The following is a 19,619-nucleotide window of genomic DNA, read 5'->3' on the forward strand; positions in this document are numbered from 1 at the left end:
ATTGATCTTTATTGCCTTTTTGTTTTATTTGTTTCTTCTCTGATTTTTCTCCCCTTTCTTACACTAATTTGGGGTTGGTTTTATTCTTTGTCTAGTTTCTTGAGGTATAAAATTAGGTTGTTCATTTGAGATTTTATTTTTAGGCAAGGCAACCCTTGGTTGACCACACAGATTCCAAGGACCTTGTCAGCTTACAATCCATCATCATCATCATCATCATCATTATTATTATTATTATTATACCTATGGGACCTGGTCTTTCTAGGTGGTTTCCCATCCAAGTACTAACCGGGCCCGACCTTGCTTAGCTTCCGAGATCAGATGGGATTGGGCTTGTTCAGGGCATCATGGCCTAAGATGAGATCTTATTTCCTAATGTAGATATTTATCTCTATGAACTTAGAACTGTTTTTGCTACATCCCATAAGTTTTGGTATATTTCCATTTTCATTTATCGCAAAGTATTTTTTTTCTTCTTTGATCCATTGGTTGTGCAGTAGCATGTTGTTTAATATCCACATATTTGCTAATGTTCGTTTTCTTCTGATTTCTAGTTTCATACTCCTGTGGTTAGGAAACATGGTTTGATACTTCTATTTCCTTATATTTATTAAGACTTGTTTTGTGGCCTAACACATGACCTATCCTGGAAAATGTTCCATGTGTGCTTGACAAGAATATGTATTCTGTTGCTTTTGGATGGAATATTCTATATGTCTGTTAAGTCCGTCTAATGTGTCACTTAAGGCCACTATTTCCTTACTGATTTCCTCTCTGGATGACCTACCCATCAATGAAAGTGGGGCATTGAAATCCCCTGTTATTGTACTATTTCTCTCTAGGTGTTTGCTTTATATATTTAGGCGTCTCCATTGGGTGCATAATTATTTACTAGTGTTATATTATTCTCCTGGATTGATGCCTCCTCTGTCATTATGTAATGCCTTATCTCTTACTGGCTCCCGAGGACTCCAGCCCGCTTAGTGCATTTCTACAGCTCTCACTTGGGCCCTTAACGTATCTGGGAGGGTCAGCAAGGAATCCAAACCCAACTTAGAATTTAAAAGCGGTTAAGAAAAAGAAATCTCAACATATAGGTTATAGAGGCCTAAAAACTTATAATATGTCCACAATGGCTTCGGCCTCCTGTGCTTTAAGAGGTTGTCCTCGGAGGGAGGGATTAGTGGTTTGGAAGGACTTCCTGTGTACTGCAGTCTAACTACAGCTCATCATTTAACCTTTGCATTGTGTTGAGGGTAGGTGTTGTTCCACTCGTTATCCCTGAGAAAACTGAGGCTCAAAAAGATGGTCATTTGCTCAAGGGCAGACTGTCTAGTGACTTTGACCGAAGTAACGTTTGTCTATTCCCCCTTCCTTATCTGTTAATGTGGACATACAGCATCTACTCTGCAGAGGGTTAAAGGAGATGACGTGTGTAGTATGCCCAGCTGCTGGCTGAGCACGCAGGGCACCAAGGACGACGAGCTGTTCCTGAGGGGCCTGAAAGAACAGGGCTGACAGGGTAAAGCTCTTGACTGGTGTCTGCTCTTCAAGTTCTAAAACAGGGAGGGAGGCAAGTTATCAGTTTGAGGCCCAATAAGAACCTGGGCTCGGCAGTCACTGGAATTCAGGCCTGGTTCAGTCTTTGCCTCACATGACTGCATGTCATGTCACCTTAGTTAGTTTCTCTTTCTAAGCTTCAGTTCAACTGTAAACACAGAGTGGGAGGGATGTACCTATAGGGCCTTGAAGGTCCAAGGAGGTTTTATGGTTCTTTTCCCACGGCAGCTCTAGAGGTACCTTCCGAGTTCTCTTCTCTCTCTTTTTTTAAAAAATCAGAACAACTTAATCGAGATTGTCATCACAAATAAATGTATACACATTGTTTTGGCAAATATTGAATTCACAAATTCTATTTCAGAGCAATCCTATTATTCCTTTACTATAAATCTTGAAAAAATGTTTTACATTTGGTGTTTCTACTCCTCCATATTTACTGTTCACCCTACCATAATCTGGTTATTCACCCTCCTAATGAAACAGTTTTCATTAAGTTCTCTAGTAACCTCTTACCAATCCTTATGGCTTGTTTCTCCTCACGTTCTAACTTCCAGTATCTTCTGCTTTTCACCTTTGCCAGTGGCTTGGCAGTCGTTTCTTTGTGGAGGAGTTAAAATTAAGGTGAGGAACCCTTTTACACTTCTCTTTTTTAAAGGCTCAGTTCTCTAGAAAAGGAGTCGAAAATTTCCTCTCTGACTCTTAAGACCCCACATTTTATTTCCTCAGATGATTGTCACTGTACCTTTTTAGTATCCAGAGAACTCGTTTGGAAGACAAAGTGGGCCAAACGCCACTGAAATAGAACTGCTCTGAGGAGACCAAGGGTCTTGCAGTTTTAACAATTGTTTTGTGAGAAACTGTCTTCCAGATTCCACAAATACACACCCGAGGTTCAGCAGGAATTGGTGGAAAACAACTTGGAGGAAGTACAGCTGTTCCCTCAGAGAAGCACACACGGGGCAGCCAGGCCTAGGAAGAGGGGGTGTTCCCCTGGCGGTGACATACAGCATTCCTTTCACTTGAAGCATCTGAGCCGGAGGAGCTGCAGTCTCCCCTTGGGAATATGACATAACCATAGGCGGGAAGGGCCTCACAAAAACAGACCAGCGTCCACACATCCTTCTCCAAAGGAAACCCCTTCCCATCCTGTGTGTAAGAACTCCCATGTCTGAGGAGGCCCAAATTGGCCACCCCGTCTCCAGCCAGACAAATAGCCTGAAGTCAGCAATCTGATAGGATGTGTTTATATTTACATGGTACATTTTAAAGCAATGGCTACATTGGTCATACATATTAGAAACCATAAAAAAAAGTTAAGAACTAAAATGTACATCATACACTTGTATATATATTTTTTACACAGAGGTAAAAAGGGTTATAAAAAAATTAATACAACAGGGTGTTTAGTATACAGGTAAAGAATGAATTATGCTTCAGGCACTTTAATTTGTTAATGAGAGCAAACAGCTTAGGGGGGAGGGGGAAGCTTCCGAACAGACAATCTTTTGGTTAATGTTTTGTTACCACAGATACAAAAATAAAATCTGAATAATTTCTCTCAAATGATTGACGTCAGTATGGCAAAGCTGACTGGGAAAATACTGCACACTGTTCAGCTGCAGTGTAGCAATTAGAGACGTATTTACATAAATGTCCCCATGGCTGTCCCTGTGCCCTTAACCGCTGCCTTCACAAACCAAAAAGTATACGTGGAGCAAGATTCACTAGCATAACTCTCAAAGGGTAGAAAAGCACAAGGGGTGAAGGAAGATAGAAACAACTAAATACAGACAACAAACAAAAAGCAGCTGGAATATGTGTATTCTTATTGAAATAAATAGGGACACTTGAACTGAGGTCTAACAAAACATACATTAGTGTTGTGCTTTGTAGAGAGGAGACCTTGAGAAGGACCCTGAAGTAAAGCCTCAGGGTTGGGGTGGGGATGGGGGAAGATGGTCTCTCAACAACGCTGGGAGGCTGGATGAGGTTTTCTAGATGTTCTCCAAGGAGGGAGGCTGTCCTTTTTTCCCCCATCATCACATTGACAGCTCTCTGCTCTTTTTGCAGACCGCAAGGCCCAAACCAGTCACCCAACAAGTAAAAACGTTTACCAACAGGCTCTTAAGCACAGTGGGTATTTACACCAATGATCTGACTAAAGAAATGCGATGGGCTCTGAGACGAGCTGAAAACATTCCCATGAAGGTAAGCGTGGCTAGCATTTTCCCAATACGATTGGCAGACTGAAAAAAAGTCCCTTTCCTTGAAGACTGATGTCCTGTGTGCAATAAAGAAGGAATCGGGGAAGTGGGGAGAGAGGGATTAGGCCATGCCCCCAGCTGGCAGTTACCAGAGGATGATCACAGCAGGAAGAACAGCCAGTGTTGACAAGCCTGCCCTCTACGTTCTCCACGACGTTCTGATTGTACTATGCTAGGTACAGGTAACCACTCTTCACTTTCTTCTTTCTGCCCTAAAGATTTGGCTATTCCTTGCAACAGATTAGAAAAATATTCTTTTCCAGCTAATAGGAAGCCTCCTACGTGGCAAGGCGACAGGTAGACCCAGTCTGCTGACTTAGCCATCTGTGCACACAAAATGGCAAGTCTGGGTTTGGAGTTGCAGGAGAAAGACACTTAGGCATTGGAAGGGTTTATACATATGGCCTTGTTTTTCCCCAAGTATAAATGAAGAATCTGTTGATGTGAAATTGAATTTAAGATGAAAACACAAACCCACGAACAAAATGCAACCCACCACTCCAAATTTATGACATTTAAAACTTCCCCTGGTTAATAGAAAATAGCCAGTGTGTGTCGGGGAAGCTCCTGGTTTTATTTACCACACCTGTAGTGTTTCTCAACTAGAACTTGTTTGGAGATCACCGTAAAGAGAATATTTGGTTTGCAGAACAATGAGCAAAATTTCTTCATTAGCGTTTTCTTCCAATATTGCTAAATTTTTAGAAGTGGTGGAGACACAATTTTAAAAAATTCTACCTTAGGGGGTAACTGGAGAGGCTCAGAGAAACCTGAAATCCCCTTTCTAGCCCTGGCCCGAGAGAATGTGATGCAGTTTAAAGAATTTTCCTGATTCTCACAAGTTAATCTGAAGTTAAGGCTCAATTCTCAGTCATTTTACCAGTGCGTATTTTGCATTGTGAATAACTGACAGATTGGGAAGGGGGGAGGGCAGAAAATGATAATGGGCTCAAGATAGAAATTGTAGCTTACAAGGGAAATTTGGCTTTAGAAAAGTTAAAGCGATCTTGTTTCGTGGTAGAAGTTTGTTAACTAGCTCACCTCCTATATATAATAATTGCAGGTTACAATACTTCTGGTTGGGTTTCATCATTCTGACATCACATTTCTGCAGGAACCCAATGGTGCTGAGCAACAGGTAAGCTGAACCAAGAGAAATAGTCTTCTATGCTCTTGGGAAAACCAATTACAAAACCCACCAAAATCAGCAGTTCCGAGTGCAGGTGCCTTTGAACTGGAAGAGGTGGGGAGGAAAGGCAGGAAATCAACACAGGTATAAGACAGTTAGCTTGATTACAGATTGTTAATAATACACGAGAGTCTAGGCGGAGGTTCCTTTCTTGAGAACACTGTGCGTGTGTGGATGGATGGGTGGCCGGGGGAGTGCAGAGTCCACCAAGCAGGCTGCCCAGGCTGGAAGGGCGCTTCCAGGTCCCAGGGGGCAGGGGGGAAGATGAGAGTGTAGAAGACAAGTTCCCTGTGGCTGTGGCTGGAGGAGGGTAAGGGAGGGACACGGAGTCACACGGCCGCTTTGTGCTTCCCCCCGCAGCACCTGCACATCACCCCACAGTGGTAGCAGGCCCGAAGGGGCAGGTAACAGCACATACAGGGGGCCAAGAAAGACAAGGCAATAAGAGCCATCCACCGGAGGCAAAACTTCTCGTCGCTAGTGTCGCACGAGCACGGGTCTGTATAGTCGCCCTCGGGGTCCGACATACAGTGATAGAGCATGCTGTCCGCACACCACATACAGCTCACCCGGCGGATGCAAGTTCTCACGGCGTCGGGGGCGTCCTGGCAGCGGCCCCTCCGGTTCTCCTCGTGGTTGAACATGTCCCTGCAGTACTCACACCGGGAGCGCTCTCCGTTCTCCTTCCCCCGCCGGGACTTGCTCCGCGAGGGCTGGGTCTTGATCACACCGCCCCCGCGCCCTTTGGGGTCCTCGCCGAAGCCAAAGTCCGAGGAGTCCACGTAGGGGTAGTTGTAGTCGTGCTTGGGGACCTCGCCCTTGGCGAAGCGCACGTAGGAGTCTGCGTCCTCCGAGGGGTCCAGGTGCTTGCCCCTCACGGGCGCGTGCCGGTAGTCCTCGTAGCCCGTCATCCAGATCTTCTCCCGGGGGTTGATGCGCACGATCTCCTCGTCGTCGTCCGGGAAGCTCACCTGACGGTAGGGCCTTGGCATTGGCTGCCCGAGAGAAAGGAGACAGTATTTTACAGCAATGGGGTGGGGGGGGGGGCGGCGGCGGAGGGGGGATCCAATATGCACCTTTTGCCTTGACAGAGGCATTTTTTGAAGAAACTGATCCATCCTCTAAGTACTGAATATCCTGTGAGTCAAAGATATATTTCAAATAGTCCCCATTCATTCCTGGGTCAGGAAATCCATTTAATGGGCCGAGACCAGCTTTCCCCCTCTTTTTAAGTATTACTATTTATGTGGGGAAAGTGTGTACACTGTAAGACTATAGAGTCTGAATTTTCAGAAGCTGGACACACCCAGAGCAAGAAGGCAGAGGTCTCCCCTGGGACACTCCCCATCTCCCTTTCACTTACCGCCCAGCACTTAGGGTGATGGTGACCAATAGCTAGATTTCTCACAGATTAGTTTTGCCTGGTTTTGTACAGTACATTCTCTTTTGCAAGACAACTTTTTTTTTTCCCCTTAGTGAAATAGACCAACACTGGAGTCCACCGCATGTTATCAGGGTAAATACTTTTCATTATGTGTATACAGTGTGTGTCCTGGGTCACAATATAAAATGCATTTCTCACTGTGGATCATGTTCAAAAAAGCAAAAGGAGATACAAGGAACTATAGGGCACACAAGAACCTTGTAATCTGGGTGCAAAGACAAGACACCCAGATGAGAAAAGGGTAAAGTGCAGGTCCCCGAGGCCAACTGCCTGGGTTCAAGTCCTGCCAGGATCTCACCGATTTTGAGTGGCAGAGCTGGAATCCGACCGAGGCAGGCCAGCCAAAGAGCTAACCCTTCTGGCCTTAGACCCCAAACTGCATTCTCCATTAGGGTGAAGAGTCATCTCTGCAGGCAGCTCCTCTATAATTCACAACAGTGCCTCGTCCAGAGTGGCAGGTGTGCTAAATCAGTAGTTCCCAACTAGATTCAGGTAAGCTGGCTTCACACAGGACATCTTGGTTGTGGTAGAGATTTTCTACCTTAGAAATCTTTTAGGAATGAAAGCTTTTTAAGGGGAGAAGATAATGGCTCTGAGTGAACCCAGTGGAGTCAAATCTGGGTTGTGGAATTTAGCAAGTTACCAAGCATCAGACTCAGTTTCCCCAACTATCAGACTGTTGTGAGAACAAAGAATCTATGTAGTGTGTCAACAAGGAGCCTGTCACACAGGATGTGTTTGATACTTGTTGCCATTATCATCGTTACAGTAGTTAGAGAACTTTTACCCGGTAACTAGATTTACCCTTCACTTCCCACCAGACTGTGAACACCCTGAGGGCAGAGGCCAAATCTCACACACTTGGCCTTAATTCCCATCAGATTCTTGACATCAGAATTTCCTAGACTTTGGAAAATCACAATCCTACAAACAAATCTTGGAAGCTGGCACAGGCTTTGCTAACTTTCTTTTTGCAAAGTAAGGAGAATCAAAGACATGTCCCATCTATTGCCACCATAATGTGATTTTTAAAAAGAACATGTCTAATGCCAAAATATTAGGAAGCAATAAATAACTTTTAATAAAAAGTCATATAAATCTAACTCTGTGTTAACCATGCTCCTTTTTTCTTTTCAAAGCAGACTAACGGCCACATCACCCTACACGGGCATGAGTCCATGGCCCACAGTTTGGGAACCTGCTCTGCAAAACAGCCGCTTGGTAAATATTTGTTGAATTACTGAATTCCAGACTCCAGCTACATCTCCCCGAGCGAGCCTGGGCCTGCAGCCCGAGATTGCACGGTGCACGCGCCCTGTGCTTTCCCCCAAAGCCAGAGGAACACGGGAGGCATGACAGCACCCCACGAGCAGACTTGCATCTGAATCTTGTTCCACTAGGGACGCTATCTAAGCCTCAGCTTCCTCATCTATAAACTGGGCCAAGGACCTGCCCTGTGTGGCAGTTTGAGAGAATTAAAATGAGATAAAGCACAAGGTGTCTGGCACACAGAAGACTCTGAGTCAGGGTGAGCCGCCTGCACCACCTCCCATGCGAGATGGCACAAAGTGGAACGGAGGAGGCCTGGGCTCGGGGAGGGGAAGGAGACTGCCACTCACCTGTTCGAGGTGATAGTGGTCCGCAGAGTATGAGTCGTGGAGGTGGCCCAGGGTATAAATCCTCCGGGGCTCACAGGCTGTGGGAGAGGAGATTGTCCGAGTAGGTTGTTCCCTCTTCTGCGAGGAATTAGAAGAACTGTCTGTAGCTGTCTGTTTAGAGAGAGGTAACCGAGAGTTAATTAAAAAAATAAAAATAAAAACCAAACCCACACACCAAACCCTAACATGTGTCTATCCCCACTTGTGGCATCTTGCTGGACTTCCCGAAATCTTGAGTTTATCCTTGGCTGTGGAGGGTGGGAGGACCCCCAAAGGGCAAGATTGTCTACACATGATGTGGCCGGCTCAATAGGCAGGGAAACCCAGGGCCCAGCCCCTAAAAAGTTGGGTTTTCTCAAATGTGGGAGCAGCAACCAGGTTCTGGCTCACTACACCAGGCTTCCCGCTGTGTATCCCAGTTTGATCAAGTATGGTTGCCCCATTTGTAACCCTGGTTGTGAGGTACTCTGGCAAGCAAGCAGGGGAGATGTAAACAGGCAAAAACGAAACCCAAATGTTTGTATGTGGGGCCAATCCTGGCCTGAGAAAGACTCAGATAAAGATACCTTGGGGGTTGTTGTGGGTACTTGCTTTTCCAAGAAGAAATCTTTGGGTTGGAAGCAAATTTAGGATTTTACTTTATTTAATGAAGCAAGATGTACGACAGCACAGAGGGATGAAGGTCAACATCTGTGGGGGTGAGTACAGAACTGTTTTCCCAGTAGGGACACGTTCAGATTGGGGCCTCCATGACAGTGGCTTTTGGAAGGTGATCAGATATTGGGATGGACTGTAGCCAGAGCACAGGGGGCCCCACCACCTCCTAATATACCTACCACCTAGGTGCTTAATGTTTCCGCAGAAAACTCAATGAAAAGGGACACAAACACTCCTCCCGCACCCCCCTTTCCACAAACACAAAAGGCTTTGTTAAATGCAGCTGGCAACCATCTTTAAAACCTGGGCCCCTTACACTCCCCACCCCACCTTCCATCTCCACAGAGTCGCGACCCTCCATTCCCTCAACACATGAAAAGGTTTTTCTTGTTTCTAGGTATCTTATTTCTGGCAAATATGCGGAACTGCTGCTTGGCCGTTGCTTCTCACTTATATTCCTCTTATCTCACTTGCTTATTTATCTCTTGATTTTATGTCTTTTGTTAGTGCCATATGTCCTCTTGGGGGCCAGGCAAGGTTAAAACAAAGACTTATAAAAGCTATTTTTACCTCCTTCCCGTTTATAAAGTAATAAATGCTCAGAAAAGTGGTACTACAAGTATTTAGGAAAAAGAAAAGACACCATTGTGCAACACAACTATTGTTAATTTTTAAAACCTGGTGGACATGTGCAACTTCCCTTTGGGGACCGGACCTCTCCTGGATTTTTCTCTGGTTCAAGTGATGTGGGCTGATACCTGCTTCCAATCCTGCAACCACAGTGACTAATTCAGGTATGGACATATGGTCCTCTCAAGCAATATGAATTTTTGACAGGTAGAAAAGATTTTTTTTAAGGTGCTGTCTTTATCTCTGAAGTTAAGATCAAAGGGTCCCATAAGCCTGGAATCCTGGTGAAGGCACAGGGAAAGAACCTCCTGAAGATGAAGTGAAGTAAAACCAAGAAAAGAAGGTCCCCGCAGACGCCATACATTTCTGAATGTAGCCTGAACTCTGATCCACTCTAGGAAAGGATGTTTCAATGACCTGAGCCAGTTCCCTTCGGTAACCACTGAGATGTGTTGGGTTCATCACTTGGGTGCACTTTTCCCTCACTCTCGATCCCTTCCGGTGGCAGCGGTTCCACCGCATCACATTCCTGGCCTCTCTCTGGCCTTCACTCACCTCCACGAGTGGAGTGGAACTAGGCATGCAGTCTGCTACTTTACTCCTCTGCCTCTTGAAAGCCACCCAAAAGGCAAATAGCACATGCCGGCAACCATTCTCGGAACTGTGAAGTCCGCCTGGGGGTCAAGGGCCTGCCCCACCGTGGGGAGGCTGCAGCACTCCAGCGCCCCTGTGCCCGGCGGGCCAGGTCCTGGGATGTCGTCCACTGCCCACGGATGTAAGCCAAGACCACAGAGGGTCTCCTAACTTTTTTTTTCTCTTGGTTCAGAACTCGGATAGGGAAGAATTACTATTTACCCCTTAAATCCCAGTAACTAAGAGACTGAACTGATGCACAAGAATTTTTACTTTTTTCCAAATTCTACCTGTCCTCCAACTCTTACCCACTCCTTCCTTTTGTCCCTCTTTACCAAATGGTGGTTGTTGATCAGACAAAACAACAAACGCAAGAACTCTTAATAGTCTCCTGTGAGTATAGAGGATGTGCCAGGCCTCGGCTACAGGTGAGCATGGGTGCAAGTAAAATACTGTCTCCACTTTACACACAAGAAAATGTGGCAGGCACCTTCTGCAGAGCCGGGATAGAACGCAGCCCCTGGCCACCAAGCCCAGTGGGATTTCAACACCCCACATGCTGCTTCTCTGGTCAGGCGAGCCCATTCCAATGCCCACTCTGGAGGTGTTTTGTTGAGATCAACACAACTTTTCCAAGAAGGTACACCCTGCTTGACACAAAAGATGAGGAGACTGTGTCTCACAATACAAAGGTTTCTAAAGATCTCAATACTTTCTGAATAAGCAAGTAAGGGCCCTTGTGTGATTCAAACCTCAAGGGTTAAATTTTTATTCAACACCCACATGACGATTGTCTTTGAGGTTAGAAGCTACCCTGTGTACACCTGAAACTAATAAAATTGTCAACTAATTGAAAAAAAAAAGCTACCCTTGTGTGGAACATGGTAAGAAGCACTCATTTAATTATCAGAAACCAGTGAACACATCGTGGTCACCTCTGTGTTAGTCAGTTGTTCACCCTAATCCATCTCATGTCCGGGGTAAACAACGTGTAGAAAGTCGTTCTAAGAAATGCGGCATATACAGCTTGCCTAGTATTTCCGAACCAATCAAACAACATCCTCTGATGCACCCATCCAACCTCCCCAGCCCCGAACAGCCTTTCCATTGCACAGAGTCAAGTGCAAAGCTTCCTGGACATTGTCAGAGAATGTGAGACTGAGAAAAGCCTCTTAAGATCTCCAAAACTGATGGATTTGCACAAAGAAGAAAGCCAGAAAACTTTGAGGTGTGCCTACGGTACCTGGCCTCCTGCATGTCTGGCCCAGACCAGAGCCTTCCCTGCCAAACTGCTTTGTGTTGGTTTAGAATCTGGAAAGAACATGCAAGAGGCTCCACTGGAAGCGGAGGCTTATTTCAGATCTGTGCTTTCAGACAAATCTTGCAAAGTGGTGGTAAGTGTAACCTATAAACAAAAGGGCTATACATACTATCAGGGCATCTCCAAGAACAAAGAGGGGAAACACTTCCTACTCACGTTTACCTCTGACCGGCTCTCCCTAACTCTGCTCTTGGTTTCCACACAAGCTGGAGAAAAGCAGCCCCTGAGTTGTGCGTGCAAGCGCACACCCATTCAAACAAGGTTCGTGAACATCTCTCTGTTACTTGTGTGCACAAGCTAAAGACACCTACCAATCTGACAGTTTCACTTTCAATTTGGAAAGACTCTGGCTGTGTTTTAAACTCACCTTGCTCTCCAGAAGGTGTCTTAGAATTGGTGCAGGTTTGAACTAAAGAACAAAAGAAGTCTTCTGCAGCTACTCTGTGTTTGGGGACCTGAGGCTCCTAAGAGGGGTGACTTGGCAACAGGCTTCCCCGTGTCTGGAAAGAGCAGTCAGAGTGAGACTTCAGTGCTGCCCACCGGGGACAGCAAGGCTGGGCACTGCCATCAACTTGTGGGTGGTCTCCGGCTGTGTGATGCAGTAAGCGCAAATGTACCCTTCAAAACTTGCTTCTGGGTTTGGGTTTGACTGATGTAAAATCAGTGGCCCACAATTAAAAAGAAGTCTACGAAGTTTGCAACCTATTATGAGGCACTGAACAGCAAATGCAGTGGAGTATTGTAATGTTAAATAACAGGGTCTCAGTTCAGGCCAACTATTTGACTCATTCTCTACTAATTATAAGTTGTGTGATTGTGATTGTGGTCAACTTGACCTCTAACTCCAGTTTTCACATCTGCAAAATGGAGCTAAAATCATCCTCAGGGTTACTGCATAAATGAGATTAAATGGTCCCATTTTCCAAACTGTTACTGCTGATTACAGAAAAGGTACTGATTCTGTTGATCTTGTATCTGGTTGCCTTAAATCATTATAAAAGTTCAAATATTTTTTTATCCACTGACTCTGGATTTTTCTAAGTATATCATACTACTCACAAGAGATAGTCTGGTCTCTTTTCCAATATTTATACCTTCTTTTTCTCGTTGCGATTTTTGCCAGGGCTTCCAGCAAGACGTGAAAAAACAGAAATGATGATGGTGGCCTTGCTTGAGCTTGACCTTAATGGAACTTCTAATGCTTCTCTATCAGAATATATTTCTAGATAGCTGCAGTGATTATAAAGTAAAATTCCAAAAAGTTTCCTTGTATTCTAGATTGAGAAGGGTTTTTACCAAAAGCAATCAGATGTCACCAGATTTTTTTTTATATCTATTGACATAATTAGTCTTTTACCTTTGTTTTATTAATGTATGAATCAAATAGTTATCTTTTCCAATATAAAACACCTCTGCATGCCTAAGAGATACTCTAATGGGCTTTCATTAAATTTGGTTTACAAATATTTGATGTATTTTGTTAATATTTTACTTAGAAATGGTGCACGTAGATTCATCAGTGAGTCTGACTTCTGTTTTTCTCTACCTGAGCTGTCCTTGCCTAGTTTCACAGTGGGGTCAGACTAGTCTTGGATACTGAGCTAGGCAGCTTTCCACCTTTTTCTAAACTTTGGAACAATATAACATGGAGGCTGTGTTTCTCCACCTAATAAGCTTGGTCTCTCTGTGAGGAACAGACCTTTGATGACATTTTCAAATTTCTATGGTTACTGTAAAACTTCACATGACTGGTAACAAGCTCTGTGTGACCTGGCCCTAAAGCCCTCTAACAGGGAAGTAAGCTGAGTCAAGGCCTTGATAGGGAAGAAGAAGGTGAGGGAGGGGAGGTGGAAGCAAGAATCAGAGTGTACTGAGATGAAAGAGTGGGCACTGCCGACCTTAGAAACACAAAACAGGGCCTCCACCGGCCTGACCAAATCCATTCTGGTAGTACAAACACCCGTCCCTTCCCTGAAGGGTATTTGGGTTTGGGCTGGGGCTTTATGGGATGTGGGTACAGACACAGAAGGTGACGTGGGCGGGGGGACAAAGCCAGGTGGCCTTCCTGAGGAGGGGCATTCTAGATGACTGGGCAACCCAGACCAAGGCCCACAGGAAGAAAAACAGAGGCCCAGGTTCACCAGTGAACATCTGATAAACGTCTTCAAAAAGAGTAAGCTGCTAATGGTTGGGCTCTTCAGGCATAAGTTGTACTTCAGTATTCAGATATTGCCTAAAATTCTCCAGAATTTAACAAGTGAGAAGAAAACCAAAGAGTTTCAAGAGTTGATACTTTTCCTTGGAACAACTGACTCTAGTGTTGATATCTTGACAGTAAATCAAATTCTGAAGTACAGAAGACACGGGACCGAGGCTGTCTGGTTTGGTTAGGAATTGGTCTGAATGGAGAAATGAGATTGAAAGATGGATGCCTAATGCTACACCTGTGGCTGGCTCTTTCCGACTGTATGGGCATGTTTTGTAAACCATGCTTTCTTACTCTTGGAAACTTGACTATTCTTCCCTCTGTCCTACAGAAGTTCCTTGAGTTTACCTGGAGTTCTTGAAAAAGCACATGCATCTGTCCACATGCTCTAGGGCTGGGAATGAGCCTTCTCCACTTGGACAGCCAACCTCTTTGACTAAGAGAAGCTCAAAGAAGGAGGGAAAGAACCACGAGGCCAGACCAGCTGAGGAGACGGTTTGCTTAAATTAAGTTACCCATCCTGGAATGAAATCCTGGCTTCAGACCAAGGACTTTTTGGTGCATTCAGGGTGGGTCAGACTAAGCATGTCGAAGTGAAACAAATGTTTTTAGGATTTATATGCACCCCTTCAACTCCCCTGGGTTTTCCTGCTAAATCTTTTGTTTTCCCGCTAAATCTTTTGTTTTCCCAAAAGGAGGTGGGGTAGAGAACAAAGGTGGCAGCAGCTGGCAGACAGTGGCTATAGGAAAGAAAGGTGCCCAGGGCTGTTTTCAAGGACACTTGGAACTATGAAGGGACACTGGGTTTACAGTTTTCTGGAGTAGGACTCTTACCGGGTATATTGGTGAGACTATAAGAAGGCGGACAACTGTTAATTTTCTCCCTTTCAGGATGGAGACTAAAGGAACGAACCCCACCTCCAGAGGTGCAAGCAAACAAATACAGTCAGTTCATCATCCCTGTGTCCCAGGAACACACGAGCTGATAGAAGCAAGCACACAGTGCTCGGAGCCAAGCCCACTCAGCAGCCCGTTCAGGAGGACAGCAGGCCTACGTGTTTTCAGTAAGGCACAGGAAATAAAGAAGCCCGACCACATCATCCAGGAATCACACAGCACTGATAATCAAAAATAGCTCTAGATAGAAAGAATGGAAAACCCTGATGCCAGGCTCAGCCACATGTTTTAGACAAGCTGTTTAACTTCTTTGGACCTCAGTTTCCACTTGTGAAAAATAAGGGGGATGCACTAGATAATCTCCAAGGTCTGTCTGAGCTCTAACAATTTTACGTGTAATCCTTCTTTCCTCCTCCTAAGAATATTACAGGTCAAAGGGGTTTGACTAAGACTCTTGCTTTTTTATGATTCAATAGTCACAGGATGTATGTAAAAAATGCCTCAATACATACATACATACACACATACATACATACATACTAAATAAAGCCATTACCATACTCCCTCCAAAAACAACGACAACCAAAAAAACCCCCCCAAATCCCACAAGATTAATTCAGACGATTAAGTAGAATTTCTGTCCTGTGTAGATGCTGCTGCTATTTTGAGTTTTTGAAGATGGCTTACTAGTAGTTATGACCACAATTTGTATTATTTTTACTGCAGTCTACCACCAAAATAGATCTCAACAGCTGATGCAACCAAAGTAATATTCAATATTCTTCCTATCGCCAAGCTCCCCATTTTATTATTTTTAAAAAGTATGCACACACGCAGGCACTATATATAAATATATGTCATTTCTCTCTACCTCAGGCTGGAAGACTAGCCTGATCATATAAAATTCTGGGCTGCTGCTGCCTCCCAGGAGACAGTAATTGGATGGTTGAGCACCTCAAAGGCTCCTAGCTGAGTTGGTTTGAATGAACTGCTGTTTCTAACTCTTCAACAAAGCACACCTTTCCCTCAGTATCTATTAGACCTATTGGCCTGTGGTCAATCCTTTTTCCTTTGGTAAACAGGAAGTTGTCACCCATTGTTTCAACATGTCTTTGCTAACAGGTAGCACCAGCTGACTTGTCTTAAGGGCCTACATTGGTTCCAGGTTTCAAAGAGGCAAGCAGAGCAGGAAATCAGCCAGGCACCCACTCTTTTATGGCCCCAGCTAATAGGCAGTTTGGGTCTGAGAGGCAGCTTCTGGGCAGAAAGAGATAACTTTGTCCTACACTCTAAGGCATCACCTTCTCCGAGACCCTGAGGATAAACTGGGCATTCTTATGTTGAGAGAAAACAAAAACGAAATTCCCACACATGAAAAAAAATGTATGTTTCTAATTTTGGAAGTTAGATGAAATTTTGATATGAAAAGAAAGGATCCTGATAAGCCCACAGCTTAGCTTCACTGGAAGGGCTGAGGGTTGGGAGCAGGTAGGCCGGGTTTCGGGTAACACCGAACGTGTACTCTATATGAATTAGTAAAATGGAAATAATAGTATCCTACTAGCTACAGCTTAAAAAGATGAGGTATGTATAAATGAAGAAAGACATTGAGTGGGAGGGTAAGTAGAATGCCTTTCTTTGGCCTTCCTGAAATTGAGAGCATTTCAAAGCTTTTGTATAAGCCTTAGACAATTTAATTGCTTTAATTTAGCCACTGTTAAGGTACTGAATGTAGAATAAAAAGATCCTCCTCTTACTATGTAATGTGAGCTTGATAACTGTCATTTAGAAGATAAAGCATCTCCCATCCATCTTCTGAGACCTTCCATGCCACCCACGCAGTGCTGGGTCTCAGCCAGCAGCAGTTATGGGACACTACTCCCTGGTCAACCACAAGCATAAGGCTGCCCCTCCCAAGACTTTTTTGCCTTTCTTAATAAACCACCACAGATCAGTTTCATTAGTTAAACTTTACAGAATTTACACTTTCAACCAATTTCCCCTTTACTCACCCCCCCCACTTCACCCCACTTTATCCCAATCCCTTAATTCCAACAGGAGAGACAACAAAAACATTTTTGATCAGCTGATCTTCTAAAGGGAGAGTGGGGCTTTCACAAAGCAACTGGGGACCCTCCTACCTCCATTGAAGAGATGGCTGAGGTTTTAAACCAATGTCCTAGTTGAAAAGTCCACCACTTAAGGTGTTTCTTTTGTAATAAAGGGATTCTGGTATATTTGATATGTAAAATTTACTAAAACATACTGAATAAATATTTCCTTTTCTTAAGGCTCTCTGAAAGGCAACAAGCAGATTTGGGGTTTACATTCTGGGTGAACAGCGTGGAACCAAGCACAAGTCACTTCACCTCTCTGAGCCTTGGCGATCTTATCAGCAGAAATGCAGCGCCGATATGCACCTCAGTGTGGCTGAGGACCAAATTGAGTAAAATATGAGAGATGCAGGGCAGTGTCAGGGGCCACTCCACACCCCAGCTCCTTTCCTTCCCCTCCCTTGGGCCAGCAAATAAACTCGAAGGGAATATGTTCACCCTGAGAAGGCTTTGTGTTCAAAGGATCAATGATCACAGCTTACTAATTAATGGCAGATCCCAGTTTATAATCCAGGTCTCTCCCTCACTTCCAAACTCCATGACCCCAGGGGTCACACACTACTTTAGCTTTTGCAAACTCTTTCTTAGAAAGTCAATAAACAAACCTCATCTTATTAAAAAACTGGTAGACATGCATTCTCTTTTAATGTTTGTTGGAAATGGATTAGGTGGAAAACTCTCCAAAAATTGAAAAATTTTGTGGTATTCTGCACTCTTCTGCTTCTATATAACTGAGATCTTCAATATTGACAAAATTCAATGAATTTTTTTTCCTATTTAATCAAGAATGAAAATAAGTACAACTTGTAAAAATACTCAAAAGCTCATCTAGGACAAAAATTGCTTTGGTTTCAAGCACTTGCTCTAGCCATGCTTTAGAAAGCACCTGGGGTGGGTGGGAGGGGTCGGAGGTGTCAGTAACAACTGCTCTGAAGAGCCAGAAAGTAATAAAACACAGCTTGTAATAAACAGGATATTAAGGGTTTGAGCGTAGGGCAAGAGGAAAGACCAAGATTTCCAGTCTGGGTGAAACATGGCTAGAAGCTGCCGATGCTATAAAAGACATGACATTTTTTCCCATGTGAAGGAAGAGTGCCTACCTAAAGAAATAAAATATAATGGAACAAAGAAAACATAACCCCAAAACCAGTCTTTTCAACTGAGTTCTGGGAGAGAATTCAGAACCAAACAAAATGTTGTGACTGACTCTTCTCAGTTCTGCAAAGGACGGTACACAGTACCATTTCAAGTGCACAGGAGAGAAGTCGACTCATTATATTATAAGGAAAGATACCTTAAGGTGCAAGGGCTTAATTGGGAATAACTGATTGAGAAAGGCTGCCCAAATCCAGAAACAACCCTTAGATGGTAGTATAAACCTAGAAGGTGGGGGGAAAAAGTCAAAACCTTGTACATGTAGGATAGGCCTTCCTAAGGTCAAGTTTGGAGGTGCTGGGAGACCTCCAGGCTGTAACACTTGCTGAGGAGGCTCCAAGTCCATCACATGAAGGGGCCACACGGTCACACAGTCATCCTTTTACCTCTCCCCTTTCCAACTTGGGTCCAAGAGCACCTTACAATGTAACTCATATTTAGTGGCTGTTTAAAACATAGAACAGCTGAAATACCATAAATATAATTATTCATCAGAGGAAGAGAAAAATAAGCAGCAGTGAACTAGAAAGGTTGGGAGTGTTCACTGCTCCTCCACTATGAACTAGCTTTGTGATCTTAGGCAAGTCACCTGTCTGAGTTGATAAGAACTCGAAATCCCTTCCAATCCCAAGATCTATCATCGTAAGGAGTTGCTTTGTTTAGAGCTATCCTTGTCACCTAATGAGGCAAATAAATGTCCTGCTAATTCCTGTAAGTTACCCTACCTTTAATGTGCCATTATTTTCACAGTGAACATACTGCTTCCTAACACGAGGCAGAGAAAACAGTGGGAAGAAGAGCACCTAGAGCACTCTGTTGCTTTTCTTTAATCCCTTTAAATGCCCAGATGGGGGAATCGGGATAGCTGTAACTAAGCTGTCTCTCTCCATTCCTTCTCCCTTGACTCCTCATCCCCCTTCTGAGAATCCACCCGCCATTCTTTTTTTTTTTTTAATCAGTACATGTGCATATATCACTTAATACCTCAAATAGTCTCACCCTCCAGAGAAATAAATACATTTTCAACTCTTGTGGCTCTTCTTGTATTTCTCTCCAGTTTTTCAATCCCATATGTTTCTAGTATTTCCTGATTTGCAGATTTAGATATTTAAGGAGCTCTTATTATGGAAGATGAAGATCTGGCTATTTTATACACCTTCAAGTATCTTTCTATAAAGCAAATATTTCCCTAATCCCCCAGCTTTAGAGCCAGAATCCAGCCACTCAGCACAATGACAGCTGAAGCACCAACACTTGACCAGAGTCTAGGTTAGCCCGCTCCAGAAGTATGTATACACTGCAGCTGCATTCTCCCAAGATCACATTAAAATTATCCTTGTTTGTCTACGAAGATGCTAATAACAGTTTAAAATGATTTTAGAATTCTGTAGTCAAAAATAAACCACTGGGTTTAAATGGATCAAACCCTATAAAATAGGAATTTGGAAAATTATTTATTAAATGACTATAAAACCCAGATTCTCTTGAGTTCTATAACAGTTCATTTTCTCTACTCACTCTCTCCCCCCCAAAACCCTCTTCCTTGCAGGTTCTAAACCTTTTGGCCTCAGAGTCCTTACCTACAGGGACCTAGGAGGAAGTCAGTTCTAAGTTAGGGAGCAAAGCAGCTCAGCTTATCCACAGAGCTAAACCGTTCATATCTCATGTTTACATGGGCCTCCTCCACAAAGACAAAAGCACAACAGAGGGAACAGACTTGAGGTTCTTTCTATTCAGTCCTCTCAAGTCTCCTCTCCTCGGAAGTGAAAGAAATGAAAAGCTGTCCACCAGAGCCACCGAGAGTACGCTCTTAGCAATTTACAGAATGCTAATCTTTTTGTTGTTTTATATTCTTTGTATTACTCATCTTATAAATTTATACCAAATGGTT

General features: G+C 43.9%; 1 protein-coding gene across 2 annotated transcripts in view; it reads right to left on the minus strand.

The window, feature by feature from the left end:
• Positions 1-2,788: 2,788 nt before the first annotated feature.
• SPRED2 (sprouty related EVH1 domain containing 2) overlaps positions 2,789-19,619 on the minus strand; it is a 104,652-nt gene continuing 87,821 nt past the window's right edge. For both annotated transcript variants that reach the window (XM_016159827.2, XM_016159826.2), the window contains 2 exons: positions 8,077-8,226; positions 2,789-6,008 (listed from right to left, as the gene is read on the minus strand). In XM_016159827.2, the coding sequence (XP_016015313.1) occupies positions 5,343-6,008; positions 8,077-8,226 (816 nt within the window). In that variant the 3' untranslated portion in view covers positions 2,789-5,342. The remainder of the gene's footprint in view (positions 6,009-8,076; positions 8,227-19,619) is intronic.

Source organism: Rousettus aegyptiacus, unplaced genomic scaffold (assembly GCF_014176215.1).
Source record: "Rousettus aegyptiacus isolate mRouAeg1 unplaced genomic scaffold, mRouAeg1.p scaffold_m13_p_7, whole genome shotgun sequence".
NCBI classification, from domain to species: Eukaryota; Metazoa; Chordata; class Mammalia; order Chiroptera; family Pteropodidae; genus Rousettus; species Rousettus aegyptiacus.